At 43.3% G+C, this 14,191-nt stretch overlaps 1 protein-coding gene across 2 annotated transcripts; it reads left to right on the top strand.

The window, feature by feature from the left end:
• Window positions 1-299: 299 nt before the first annotated feature.
• Window positions 300-11,723, top strand: LOC148047003 (uncharacterized). Of its 2 annotated transcripts, none has more exons than XM_087711184.1 (2): window positions 300-420; window positions 7,668-11,716. In XM_087711184.1, exon 2 carries the CDS (start codon window positions 7,873-7,875, stop codon window positions 9,778-9,780), a length of 1,908 nt encoding a protein of 635 aa, XP_087567310.1. In that variant the 5' UTR covers window positions 300-420; window positions 7,668-7,872; the 3' UTR covers window positions 9,781-11,716. The 2 variants fall into 2 exon arrangements, with proteins under 2 accessions (XP_087567310.1, XP_087567311.1); XM_087711185.1 differs by lacking the exon at window positions 300-420 and having other exon boundaries at window positions 6,161-9,265; window positions 9,721-11,723.
• Window positions 11,724-14,191: the final 2,468 nt, after the last annotated feature.

Below are 14,191 nucleotides of genomic sequence, written 5' to 3'. Positions count from 1 at the left end.
GCGAAAAGCTGGGAGCGAGGGTCTCCAGTCGCCTCTTCCCAATCCGGGCATGGGGGTAGGAAAGGAGGAAAGGCTCCGGCTTCTCTGAATTCCGTCCAGCCGGGAAAGAGGCGGCTCGCCCAGAGCCCTCCGAGGGGGCAGCGGAGCTTGCCGAGCCACGAAACTAATGCCTCCTCGGCAGGGGGAAGAAGGGGCTAAAGCGTCTCAACCACTCTCCCAGGGAGAACACGAGGGCCGGAAAAGGCGGGGAGAGGCTTCCGAAGGACCTCTCTAGGAAGCTCCTCTCTGTCTCCCTCTCCACCTTGTATGGGTGCTGAATTTCCAGGAGGTTTGATCTTGTTTCCCCAGTTGCCTCAATTTGGGCGGCTGTGCAACTCCTGGGCGTCCGGCAAGGCTGCTCCTGGGCTCCGCTCCGGGCAGGTGGGGCTCCCGCTCTCCCTCGGGCTGCTAGGAGGGCTTCTTCCCGCCAGGAGGAAGGTAGCCCCGAGTCGGTGCCAGGAGGAAGGTGCGGGTGGATGCGGGGCTGGACGGGGAGCCTCTGGGCAAAGGGCGGGGGAGCCTCGCCCCACGGAGGGAAAGGTGGCTTCTCCACCAAGGGTTTAAGTGGGGGATTATTGGGTGGCTGAAAGAAATACCCGCCCTTCTCTCTTCAATGGGGGGGTGGAGGGTTTTTCTTTAGGGGAAGAAAAAGGATTCAAATGGCTTGAATTGAGTTGACTGTTTTCCCAAGGCAGAAAAGATCCACTTGCTTTCGGCTTCATCTCAATGGAGAAGAATTTGTAGGTTTTGCTTTTATTCTAGTATTTTAATTGTTTTGTTTCTAGAAAGCTGAGTAGAATCTGAAAAAACCCCATTATTTTCCCTGTTTTGCTCTGAATGAGGGTGAGATGTGTCTGCCGCTCCTTGATGAGTTTTATATTTTAGGGCAGGAAGGGACCTTGGAAGTCTTCTAGTCTAACCACCTGGTCAATCAGGAGGCCCTATACCAGGGGTCTGCAACAGTGGTGGATTTCAATTTTTTTTACTACTGGTTCTGTGGGCGTGGCTTATTTTGTGAGTGTGGCCTGGCAGTCATGTGACTAGGTGGGAGTGGCTTATCTATCATGTAACAGGGTGGGGGTGGCCAATTTAGCTGTCCATTTTACTATTTAGCAGTCATTAAACAATGCACAGCAACCCCCTTTTCTATTCTTTTTAATATTGCATGAAATTTTTGCTCTAGGTTTTTTTTTACTAGGGGGGAAAGGTTGGCAATGCCTGGGGACTTCTGGGAAATTCTTCTCCATGTTAGAGGCACCAAAATAACCAAGATGACATAACGTCTCTTGCTGGAGCAGGGGGGGGGGTGGACTAGGTGACCTCTGAGGTCACTTCCAGTCCTGGATTGCTGTGCTGTTTCAGAGCATCCTCTGAAGCTGTGTCTAGTGCCTCTCCTTTTACTCTCCCTCTATCTCTCTCCCACCCTCCTTCCCTCCCTCCCTTCCTCCATATCTCACTCACTTTCCCTTTCCTCTTCCTCCCTCCCTCTCTCCCTCCTTCCTTCCTGTGAAGAACCCCAGAAGGTCTTTGGTAGGAGGACCAATATATATATATACTATTATTTCTCTCTTATTTTATCTCTATTTTAACTTTTTCCCCATATCACCGTAATATTTAAAGACATTTCTTTTCTATGTTCCATCTTTCACCTGCTTTGTTATTCATATTTCCCTTATAGAGTAAATCTATTCAGTTCTTTCCAATTTTCCATTCCATATGGTTCTACTCCTGTTAATACACATGTTTACATTAATATTTTTATGCATAATTAATAATACCATCATTCAATCGCTAATTTCCCAGTTAATGCTTAATTTTTCATAATTCCCATATTTCACTCTTCATATCTATTTATATTAAAATATTATCCTAATATCTATCACTCTACATAGAAAATAATTATCCCGTGTATATAATTCTAATATTAATACATATGATTTTATTAAAATATATTCATGGAGTACTTTAAGTCTTATTTTTATTTATTTGCTTCCCATATTCTTCTCTTGTCTAGATCCATATTCTCACTATGCAATCCGTCTTTTTCTCCCCTCTACCCTTTCCCACTATCTAGTTTTAAAACTATCTGTCCTAGCCCCTATTTCCTTTCCCCAGATATCTTTCTGTTTCTCCCACTCCTTTTTAAATCTTCCAAAGTATTTTCCTCCTGTTTGAATTCCTTAATGATTATTAATTTTGATCATATCGCCGCCTCCTTGTCATCTTTTCTCGCTGGATTCTCAGTTCTGCTTTCCCCTTCGTTCCTTCTGGTGGCTCTTTTCTTTCCTGATTGTCCTGGTCTTTGCTCATTGTCCCTTGTGTAATATTTTTGATCTATGCCATCAAATAATTTCACCATAGCCTTATGTTGTTCCTGTATAAGGTCCTTGATGCTTTGAAACATCAGCTCCATTTCGTTTAAAATTTCACTCACTTCCGTCCTACATTGCGCCTTACAATGTTTGAACTGTGTTATTTTCAGCCAAAGACTGTTACAGGTTTGTGGAAGAGTTTTTCTCCAGGCCGAAGAGAAATGAACGTTGGGGGCACAGTTGGTGATATCTCCTCTTGTTTTTTCCCCTCCCTCTTACATGCCCCTTTGGTGCAGCAGGCTAACGCCGGCAAAAGGAGTGGGGTGGACTACATGGCACAACTGGGTAAATTATAAACCACAGATTTTAATCCTATTTAATTTTTAATGCTATCAAATTTAGCTATAAAGTGGCTTTACCTACTTTTTTTCCCTGGGCCTGCTAAATTCTGGTCCCTGGTGATACAATGAGTTAAATGCATTCTGGCCTGGATTTCCTATTGTGCAATTTGTGTCATGGACTTAATCATTTTAAATTCCATAAAATGCCAATACACATCCTTTCTGCCAAGAGATCAGAAAAAACAATGCTCGAATCTTCTGATATTTAAATGATTTATAATGTTGTTTAGATATATAATTTGGATTACATTTGAAAGCTATGCATTGATTAAATACTACGGAATACAATCCTGCGGCAGTTCTTCTTTCTTTTTTGGTTTTAGAAAAGGATAATTCCCTTTTTAGCCAGACTTTTTGAATTAGATTAACACCAGTTTTTAAGTAGATTTCAATTTTAAAAAAATCTGTTAGCTGCTTTGAATACCTTGAAGATGAAAAAATGGGGTACAAAACTTAAATAATAAAAAAATGTACATTCATTATGAAAAATAAATGCAATACTTGATTAATTTCATATCTTTATTTAAAATAGTTTTGGCATGGCATATGATTTTATTGACTCAGTTGGAAATGATGTGGATGTTGTATCTGATTCTGAGGTATATATATTCTTAAGTAACATAACATATAGCATATAGTCCAAACTTGCTAGACTTTTTAATTGATCTTACTACTTTAAAGGGGGAGAGTTTCGTGATAAATTATTTTATTACATTTATGTTGCATTTATATATTATATTTATTACATTTATATTCCAAATTATATATTTGTATTGTTATTTTAGTGTTTATTGTCAATTTTGATAGATATTATATTGATATATCAATACTGATTTTAATCATACTAAATAACAATTTCTGCTATTATTTATCAGCATTAAATATTTACAGTTTTTAATATTGAGTTAGTCGTATTTTACAATAATAGGATTATCTTTTAATAGGATAATTGGCAAAATCTAATTCAAATGTGATGGGTTGCATTCCAAAGGAATGTGAGAGGACAGGTTGCCTGCAAAATGCCAGGACCCAGGCTGTTGGTGCCATGTCTCTCTCTAGCCAGTCTAACAATGTAAAAGCTGAGCAGAGAGCCTTTTTTTCCCAGTGTGAGTGGAAAAGTATAGTGTTTGAGTGGCACATTTTCATGCCTGGCATTCATCAGGCTGAAACCTCGCTCGCAATCGGCGCTTGACGCTTGGAATGTTGCGCAAATGTCCAGCAGACGTGACAGCAGTTCAAACTGTTGCTCTCTTAGGTGCTCAGGCATGAAACTGTACAGCTCAAACACTATACTTTTCCGCTCACAGTGAAAAAAAATTAGAGGGAACATTGGCCCTAACCATTTCAGACATGTTGCTGTCCATTCTTTTCTTTAAAAAAAAAGGGTCCTCGTGGAGGGAAAGGCGCAGTGGCGGGGGAGGCTGGCGATCCCCCAAGCTGGCTCTCAGAAAGAGGCAGGGATGCTGGGCCAGGGCTCGCTTCCCTTACCGCTTGCCGTAGATAGAGCGTTGGAAGTCAGGCCGGTTTTTCGCTGGTTTTGTGGGCGTGGTTAGGTGGGGGGGGGGCATGTGACCTGCAAGGTTGTGAAATTATATCCTTACCAGAGAAATCCAGAGACGGCTGTGGCGCTTTGAAGGCTACTTGCATTGCGGTCCTGCAGATGCCGCCTCAAATGTATGTAGCCTTGGGTCCGGCGATCTCCATTCCTAGTAGGAAGTGAGTGGCAACTTGCAAGATTGTGAAATTCGGCCCAGTGGGGGATTTTCTGACATTATGCAAAACGGCTCTCAAAGAGAATGAAGCGGACGCGGCATATCCAGAGTGGCCGCTGCTTCTTCGCAACAGCCAAGGACGGAACTGCGGGGAGCCTCCCAGCCTTTGCCTGCGCCTCTGCACCGGCCAGCGTCTCCTGAAACTCCCACCGTTGTAGTGGGGAGAGGGGCAAGCTGGGCACCCGAAAAGGTGCGGAGGTGCGGGCGAAGGCTGGGGTGTTTGTGTGTGCAACACTGCTCTGGCCTCCAATCTCGGCTCCTCTTCAGTCCTCGGCTGTTGCGAAGAAGAAGCGACAGCTCTGGGTGTGGCATTCCCGCTTCATTCTCTTTGAGACCCACCTTGCAAAATGTCAGAAAATCCCCCCCCCCCAACGCGAGGCAGAATTTCACAACCTTGCAGGTTGCCATTCACTTCCTACTAGGAATGGAGACCGCCGGACTCAAGGCTACAATAGCAGTTAGACTTATATACCGCTTCATAGGGCTTTCAGCCCTCTCTAAGCGGTTTACAGAGTCAGCATATTGCCCCCAACAACAATCCGGGTCCACATTTTACCCACCTCGGAAGGATGGAAGGCTGAGTCAACCCTGAGCCGGTGAGATCTGAACAGCCGAACTGCAGAACTGCAGTCAGCTGAAGTAGCCTGCAGTGCTGCATTTAACCACTGCGCCACCTCGGCATCTGCAGGACCGCAATGCAAGTAGCCTTCAAAGCGCCACAGCCGTCTCTTCTTGAAGTTCCGGGGTTCTCCAGTAGGGAAAGCGAGCGCCTAGACCCGGCGAGCCTAAAGGGGAGAGGTGCCTGAAGGCAGCCAAGGGAGACACCTTCCCGCTTCACCTCCTTTCTCCTCCTTCCGAGACAAACTGGGCCATCTAGCCAAACCTCCCACACTGCTTTCTCGCTCCTGCAGAAGGGGAGCGGGCAGCCGCGGATGGGCGAGCAAAGGGCTGCGTGGAGGAGAAGGAGAAAATACAGGTATTTAGGGCGCCCACCTGCCCGCTCAGAATCTGCTTCTTCCTCTCCCGGTTCTCTCTGCGTGCCCGCTTTTATTCCCGCAAAACATGGCATCAGTCAAGAGGAGGAGAAACGGGGTGGGCAAGAGCAGTCGCGTATCCAATCCAGCCAACCTCAAGAGGCAGGAAGAGCGGCACTCGCTGAGGCGACCTGGCTTCCTTTCCCGTCTCTCTAGCCTTCTCCCCTTCCCCCTGATTTCTCCCCGGCCGTACTCCCTTCGCCCCATGGCAAGCGCTGGGTATATGTGTGTAGGGGATACACAAGACTGTTTGGCGCTGTAGAAGCAGCAGCAGTGGGGAAAGCGAGGCTTCTTTGCCAGCCTCCCAGCTGGCAAAACAGAAATTTACGCTGGTATGGTGGGCGTGGTTAGGTGGGTGGGCATGTGACTGAGTGGGCATGGACATGAGTGATATCAAGTTGGCCGTGTCCACTCAATCACATGCCCACCCACCTAACCACACCCACTGAATCGGTAGTAAAAAAATTTGAAACCAACTCCTGGCTGGCATGCTTTCATTTGGGATGGGAAAAATAAAATACACAGTTACTTCCAAAGGCATCAAATTAGAAGCACTCTATTGCAAACATGGCAAAAAAAAAAAGGGAATCATTGTAATAAAATTCAAATTTGGTTATCGACTATGCACTAATCTATCTAAACGTACTAGATATAAATAAAATAATAAGATATGAAGATTTGTTAGAGAATCAGGAGAAATTTAAAAAATCAGGGAATGGACATAGACTGGTGGCCATACGTGCAGATACAGACTTAATACAAGAAGGATTTAGAACTGGACGGATTCTACAAAGAACCATAAGAATTACACAAAATTTTACAGGGGACAGAAGAAATCTATTGTGATTTGAAAGGGAAGAAGAAGTAGTAAAAGAGGCCATGATAACACGGGCAACAAATTTTGAACACAAGGTAGAATTAGAAAAATGGGAAAACCTCTGGGAACTAAATTACAAACTAACAATGGCAACAGCATACAGAGAAAACTTTTACCAAATGTTCTACAGATGGCATTTACCAGCAGTGAAAATAGTGAAAATATTTCTGAACTGTTCACCGGATTGTTGGAAATGTAGTCAGGCCCATAGAACCTTCTATCATATGTGGTGGATGTGTACAGCAGCAAAAAAATATTGGATAAGAATTAAAAAAACTGGCCGGAAGAGATAACTACACAATCAATAGAACTAAAACCAAAACTATTTCTATTAGGGATAATTACAGGGAATTATGAGGAAAAAAATTCAATACTTAATACTACATGTCATAAATACAGAAGGAATCATATACGCACAAAATTGAAAAAACAAAAATATACCAAAAGAAGAAAATGTGATTTTAAAAACTATTAGAATGTGCTGAAATGGACAGACTTACAAAAGAAATAAAAGACAAAGGAGAATCTGAGTATTATTTAGTATGGAATTTATGGTGCAAATGGTTAGAGGAAAGATGCAAAGTATAGGAAAGCATTAAAGGAAAAAAATATTAAGAAATTAGAACACAATCATAAAACAGCATAATAAGAGCGGGGAAATGTAAGATATACTGTATATAAAATAGTACAGAACAATAGTTATAAGAGGAATATATGTACATAGATATAAGATGTATTGTATATAAATAATTACATTGAAAGAGTAATATGTATAGAAGAAATATAAGTATAAATTACCATATTAATAGATGGAGTGTGTGTGTGTGTGTGTGTGTGTGTGTGTGTAATGATGCAAAGATGATATTTTTTTTAAAAACAAATCCTATGGGGGGGGGGGAAGTCTTTGCAGTTTGTCTCATTCATGTAGTACATCACCACCATCCTCCCGAGCAAAAGGAAAAGGAGGGATCATCCCCAGTTAAGGCAAACAAATGGGGGGCAACAGGGACCCTGTCAGCCATCCCTCTCATCAAACAAAGAAAAGGGGAGGAGGGGTGAGCTCCACAGGCGGCATCCCAGCATTGCTTTGATCCTGGGGGGAGGGAAAAGAGGCTTTGGTGGGGGGCCCAGTGTTCATATAGGGGGTCTCCCAGCTATTGTTTGGGCTATTTGGAGAGCTGAAGAAAATAAATCTTCCTCTCTCCTTCACTTCTTTTTTCTTCATCCTGCAGGTGCCACCAGGAAAACCTTTGCACAAAGTTCTGCTTGCAGGATCCAATCTGAGTCAGTCACCAAGGCCAGAGGTTTCTTCTTCCGAGCTTTCAGACTCATGCTGGAGCCCCTCCTCCTGCCCATCTTCCAATTCTTTGGCCAAAGTTCTGCTTGTTAGAGTTTCCTCGGATAGAAAGCCCTGGAAGTGAGCAGCCCCTGGAGACTATGCAGAGGACGGAACACTTTGGCCAAAAGTCCCCCCAGAGGAATCAGGGAAGACTCTTCAAATGCTCCAATTGCGGGAAATCTTTTGCTCGCCGGTCCCTCCTTTTGATCCACCAGAAGCTGCACATGGGGAATGGATCCCATCTGTGTTTCCTTTGTGGGAAATCCTTTCCTGGAGTGTGGAGCTTTGCCAAACATCTCCAGAGCCACCGTGGACTAAAGCCTTACAAATGCGGAGAGTGCGGGGAGCGTTTTGCTAAAGGCTCGGACCTTGGAGCCCATCAGCAAATCCACCAGGGAAAGAGATCTTGGGAATCCTGGAAGCGCTGGGGAAGATTTCCTGCAAGATGGCATCTCTATAGGCCTCAGAACAAGCCGACTGAAGAGAAGCCCTGCAAGTGTGCGCAATGTGGGCTGTGCTTTTCCCAAAACTCAGAGTTCCTTAAACATCAGCAAATCCACACCGGAGCAAAACCTTATCAATGTCTGGAGTGTGGGAAATCTTTCCGTTATAAACAATTGTTTAGAAGACATGAGAAAATTCACACAAGGCAAAGCCCTTATAAATGCTTTGAGTGTAGAAAATGTTACACTCGGAACTCATCTCTTTGCCAACATAATAAAACACATACAAAGGATGAAAGCAAAAAATGCCTAGAATGTGGGAAATCTTTTTCCAACAAATCATGCCTGCTGCAACATCAGAGAATTCACACTGGGGAAAAACCCCACAAATGCCAAGAATGTGGGAGATGTTTTGGCAGAAAGTCAAACCTAATTCAACATCAGAAACTTCACACTGGGGATAGACCCTATGAGTGCACAGAATGTGGGAGAGGTTTTCGCCAGAAGTCACACCTAATTCGGCATCAGATAATTCACACCAGAGAACGACCCTATCAGTGCCTAGAATGTGGAAGATCTTTTGGTGAAAAGTGTCACCTAATTCAACATCAGAGAATTCACACTGGGGAAACACCCTATCAATGCCTAGACTGTGAGAAAAGATTTGTCAATTCTTCTCGCCTTCAGAGACACCAAAAGACGCACAGGGAAGAAAAACTATATAAATGTAATGATTGTGATAAATGTTTTTCTTTTAAGGAAACTCTTTTTGAACATCAGAGTATCCATACAGGAGTTAAGCCCTATATGTGCATTGAGTGTGGAACATTTTTCCGTACAATACGAAGCCTCAGAAATCATGAGAATGTTCACAGAGAGGAAAAAAAGTTCAAATGTTTAGAGTGTGGGAAAGAATTTGCTTATGCATCATCCCTTAGAATTCATTGCCAAATCCACACGGGTGAGAAAAGTCATAAATGCTCAGTGTGTGAGAAATCTTTTACCCGGAAAGATACACTTCGGATGCATCAGAGAAGCCACTTAGAGAAGCAATATAAATGTGCAGAGTGTGAAAAAACTTTTCGTTGTAAATATTATCTTAGAAAACATGAGAGGATTCACAAAGGAGAGAAGCCTTTCAAGAAAAATGAAATGTGCCCAGAATGTGGGAAGTGTTTTGGTGAAAAGTCAAAGCTAATTCAACATCAGAGAGTTCACACCGGAGAAAGGCCCCATCAGTGCCCAGACTGTGGGAGATGTTTTGTCCAGAAGGGACACCTAATTCGACATCAGAAACTTCACACTGGAGACAGACCCCATCAGTGCCCAGTATGTGAGAAACGATTTGTGGATTCTTCTGAACTTCGGAGACATCAGAAGGATCACACAGGAGAGAGGCCCTATAAATGGGAGTGTGGGAAAAGTTTTCTTAGAGCAACACACCTTCAGGTTCATCAGAGAATACACACAGGGGAGAAGCCATACCTATGTGTGGAATGTGGGAAATGTTTTTCCCGAAAAGTACACCTTGGAAAGCATCAAAAGATCCATGTGAAGCCATAGAGATGCATAGAGTGTGGTAATGTTTTCTCTAAAGAAAGACATCAGAAAACTCACATGGAAAAAGCCCTAATAGGCCCTGATGATAGAACAGTTTTTCATAATTGTTCAACCCTTAGAAGTCATATAAGAGTTCATAAAGAGGGGGGATTAGAAACTCTTAGATCATGGGAGAGCATGTGAAATTGTCTGGATTCATATTAAGACTCCTGGGCAGGAAAGGTAAAACTAGAAGACTACAGCTGTGTTATTCTGTGGTAGGTCCCTTCTAGCCCTATGAGTAAGAATTTAAAAAGAAAAAGGAAAATGGATGAGAAGCAAACATAGGGGGTATTAACAAAATAAGGCGAAAAGCTAAGGCTTCTGCTAAAACCTTGTAAGCCACCAAAAGTCTCTATTTGGGCAGGATTAACAAATCCAGGAAATAAATAGAATCATTATTAATAGAAACATTAAACAGATTTTTAGTACAATGGCTGGTTTTAAAATCAATAGCTAATGGACAAAAAGTTGATCAAAATAAGAAAACGGAAGACAAAATAGAATTGAAGAGGAAAAGTGATTTAGAAGAAATGATACAAAAGTAAGACATTGGGATATTGTTACAAAGAATACAAATTCAGTGTCAAAATAATTGTGACCAGGCATGGAATGAAATTGAACAGGATGTGTTAAGATGGAAAATAGTACAATTGTCATTATAGACGTTCTATAAGTAAAAATGACTATATTACTAGATTGATGTTTCTGTTTTAAACAATACCTAACCGGACAGTGGGTGCACGACATAAGCAATGACTGTAAGATATGTCTAAGCTTAAAAGGCAGGAGTAAAACCAACAGTTTAATTTAAAACAGTTCAAGACCACAGAGAAAGAGGATGACTAGGATCGCCTGATTAAAATTTGTACTTTGCAGCCTGTTCGCTTTGGATGAAAGAGTAGGTGCTGCTGAGCAATAAGAGGATTTTAAAATGGGATTGCTTTTTTATGATTCACCTTTGATAATAGAAACATAGACAGTGCCAAAAAAATGACTTTGGAGTCTCCGCACAAGAAGCATCTTCTGGAAAAGAAAGAGTAGGCCACGATAAATGGATAAAAGTGTCCTATCCCGATATCCTACACTTTTTGTCTTATTTCTTTGAACTGCTTTTCCCCATCGATTTGTCAATATAGTTGACTTATAACAGTTTAATGACCGTTCAAACTTACAATGGCAGTGAAAAAACTGACTTATTACCATTTTTCAGCATCCCTATAGTCACATGATCAAAATTCAGGTGCTTGACCACGGACTCTCATGTTTGACAGTTGCAGTTTTCCCGGGTCACCTGATCCCCTTTTGTGATCTTTTCACAAGCAAAGTCAAGGGAGAAGCCAGATTCACTTAACAGACATGTTACTAATTTAACATCTGCGGTGATTCACTTAACAACTGTGGCAAGAAAGGTCATAAATTGGGGAAAACTCACTTAAGAAGTTTTCACTTAACAGCAGAAATTTTGGGTTCCATTGTGGTTGTAAGTAGAGGACTACCTATAGATGATTAACTGAGAGTTGTTAGAACAGGAACATGGAGAATACGATTGCGACCTGTCTCTAAATACTACAGTTTGTTTTTTGCTACATTATAGAGCCCCAATTGCGATCTTGGTCATACAAATAATTCACTGTGCTACTAATGTGGGCAGCTTCCTGCCTGCACCCCCTTGTCTTTCTTTGGGGTCTTAATTTGCCTCCTATTAATTGGAGCCTAAACGAAGATACAACTGAACCTCTACATGTAACCATGTACAATGCTGTTGTGACTCTGGGGCTGGAGCGGTTGGTAACGAGCAACAGTAGACTCAACAATTGCTTAGATCTCATATTCTGTAATACTTAAATTCCATTTATGGCTTACAAGTTAAAGAACCATTTTCCAACAGCGATCACAGCACGTTAGATTTTTGTCTCAATTTGTGTCCTTGCAAACAGGGTCGTAATGACGGTACTTCAAATTATAACTTTAAAAATGCCAACTATAATTTCATAGCTGCCCACCTCGCATCCCTTGTTCACCTTTTGTTCACAGGTTGTAAAACTGCAGATTATTATTGTTTTTCACTCTAAATCAATTTAGAGTTATTAATCTATATGTACCAAAAATGATCTCGAAAGCTAAAAAGAAAAAAATTATCCCCAATAAGTTAAGTTGCAATCCAAGAAAAAAATCTCTTTGGCGAGAAAACAAAATTGGCTACTTGGCTAACTTTAAAGGCCACTACAAAGTCTTATGTCACCAGATAAAGGGTGAATGTACCAACCACTATTGCAAACAGGAGGAAGAACTCTGAAGTCCACCTGAGCCTTCTATAATTTTATTAACAAAAAATGATAAAAACTCGAAAACGATCTCACCCTTAAAAGTGTCTAAAGGGGAAGACTGTAACAATGATGCTGTTAAGGCCAAGCTTTTCGGTACGTTCTTCAGTTCGGTCTTTGTTGACAGCAATGGCCACTGTCCCTCACTTTGTAGTTGCATCATAACAAGATTTACCATATATTGATTTTACAGTAGATAATATTGAAACGGCACTACAAAACCTAAAGAGATCCCTATCTACCGGCCCCGATGGACTACCATGTTTCCCCGAAAATAAGACAGGGTCCTATTTTTTTTGACCCCTGAAACATGGCTGTGGCCTTATTATCGGTGGAGGGGGGCAGGGGATGGGCCTAAGCAAGCAAGCGAACCTGGCTGGCTGTGACAGCTCGGGCTCATCAAAAGACGGGGGGGGGGGCGGCTGGAAGGGAAGGGAGGGAAAGCGGGGGGGGCGCAGCTTAATGGGTCATTCGATATCCTGCAAGGTGGGTTTCTTGCTCTGGGACTTCCCCCCCCCTTTTTCTTTGCAAAAAGCAGAGTTGCACCAACTAGACGGGGGAGATGAGGTGGGTGGTGTGCTTGGGTGTGGGGGGGGGCGGGAGATTCATGAAGAAAAAGAGGGAAGGAGTGGGGGAGGGCTTTGACTTTCTCAGACCCTCTCCCATCCTCCTTTCACCTGCAAGCTTCCACACTCATGCAGCCTCCTCTTCCTCCTCCTCCTCCTCCTCCTCCTCTCCTAGAGGGGAATAGGTGGCATTTACTGCGACTTGAAATGGAGGCTCCAAACTCTTCTAAAAGCAGCCTCGCCGCTACTCCATGCCAATCGCGGCAAGAGCTGCCAGCAAGCGTGAAACGCCCCGCATCCGCCAAAGTCAGCTCCCAAAATCAAGGAAAGCCGCAAAGCCTTGCAGCTGCGCGATAAGAACTGCGGTGGTAGCGGTCAACCGTGAGAAGCGTCGGAGCGTTCAAAGTCAAAGTCATCTCCCTCCATGGGAGCAGCACTTTCCAAAAGGCGCGAAGAGGAAAGGAGAGGGCGAGCGACTTTTGTGGTTGCCACTGAGCAGGACCGTTCGGGCACGCTTAATAGAAAGATAGAAAGGCAGCTGTCAAAAGGAGGTGCCGCACCTGCTTGGCGTGGGCTTTGCCAGGCGATGTCCCGAGAGGTTGAGGGGCCGCGTCACGTGGAGAGGGTGAGAGAGATAGAGGGAGGTGGGGTGGGTGGCAGGGCTGTTGGGTTTCCTTCGCCTGACTTCTTCTGCCCGGCCACCGGGCAACACGTGATGGGTTGGGCAGAACAAGTCGTTCCTTCGCAGCCCACTTCTCCCACCTGGAGGTAGCGGATGGCAACCGAGGGGCTGCGCCCACCCGAACACAACCTCCAAGTCGCTGCAACCATCCAACACGGGGCTGAAGGAGACCAGGGTGCAAAATGTGACACATTTAAATAAGTGCAAAAAAGAAATAAATCACACCCCTCTCGTTTCTTCTCCCCCATCCCACATTACCCCTATCTTTCGGATTTGGTGAACTTCTGAAAAGCCTGCCATCTCTCATCGCGCATGCGTTTTAAGTAGTTTTGGGGGGAGCTTATTTTAGGGGGGGGTATTTTAACCCATGTGCTGAAAAGCCTGGTTGGGTTTCGTATCGAGACCTGTCGTATTTTCGGGGAAACGGGGTATGTGCCTACTTTTTGAAAAAGTTTGCTACTGCCCTAGCTGAGCCACTAGGCATAATCTATGAGGTATCTTTTCGAACCAGCTCCCTGCCCAAACGATGGTCAGCAGCAGCGGTTATACCAATCTTTAAAAATCTTTATACCAATCTTTCATCTAGTCGAAAATTAAAGACCAATCTCCCTGTGTTGCGTCACATGTAAAGTCATGGAATCAATTATAAAGCAATCCATCATCCACCACCAAATTAGAACTAAACTATGTGCAAATGATGGACATGTAATTTACTTGGCTATCCATCATAATTTTGGGAGTGTTCTTTAAAATTAATATTCAAGGAGTGGCACATTCTTCCTATCCTCGTTTTGTCCAAC

The sequence above is a fragment of the Thamnophis sirtalis genome, unplaced genomic scaffold (assembly GCF_051295495.1).
Source record: "Thamnophis sirtalis isolate CommonGarterSnake01/CBP01778 unplaced genomic scaffold, rThaSir2_p1.2 scaffold_3, whole genome shotgun sequence".
In the NCBI taxonomy this organism is placed as follows: Eukaryota; Metazoa; Chordata; class Lepidosauria; order Squamata; family Natricidae; genus Thamnophis; species Thamnophis sirtalis.
This window is presented reverse-complemented; position numbering and strand designations above follow the sequence as displayed.

Coding starts and splice junctions, on each gene's coding strand:
- LOC148047003 (XM_087711184.1), top strand. CDS start 7,873: ATGCAGAGGACGGAACACTTTGGCCAAAAGTCCCCCCAGAGGAATCAG.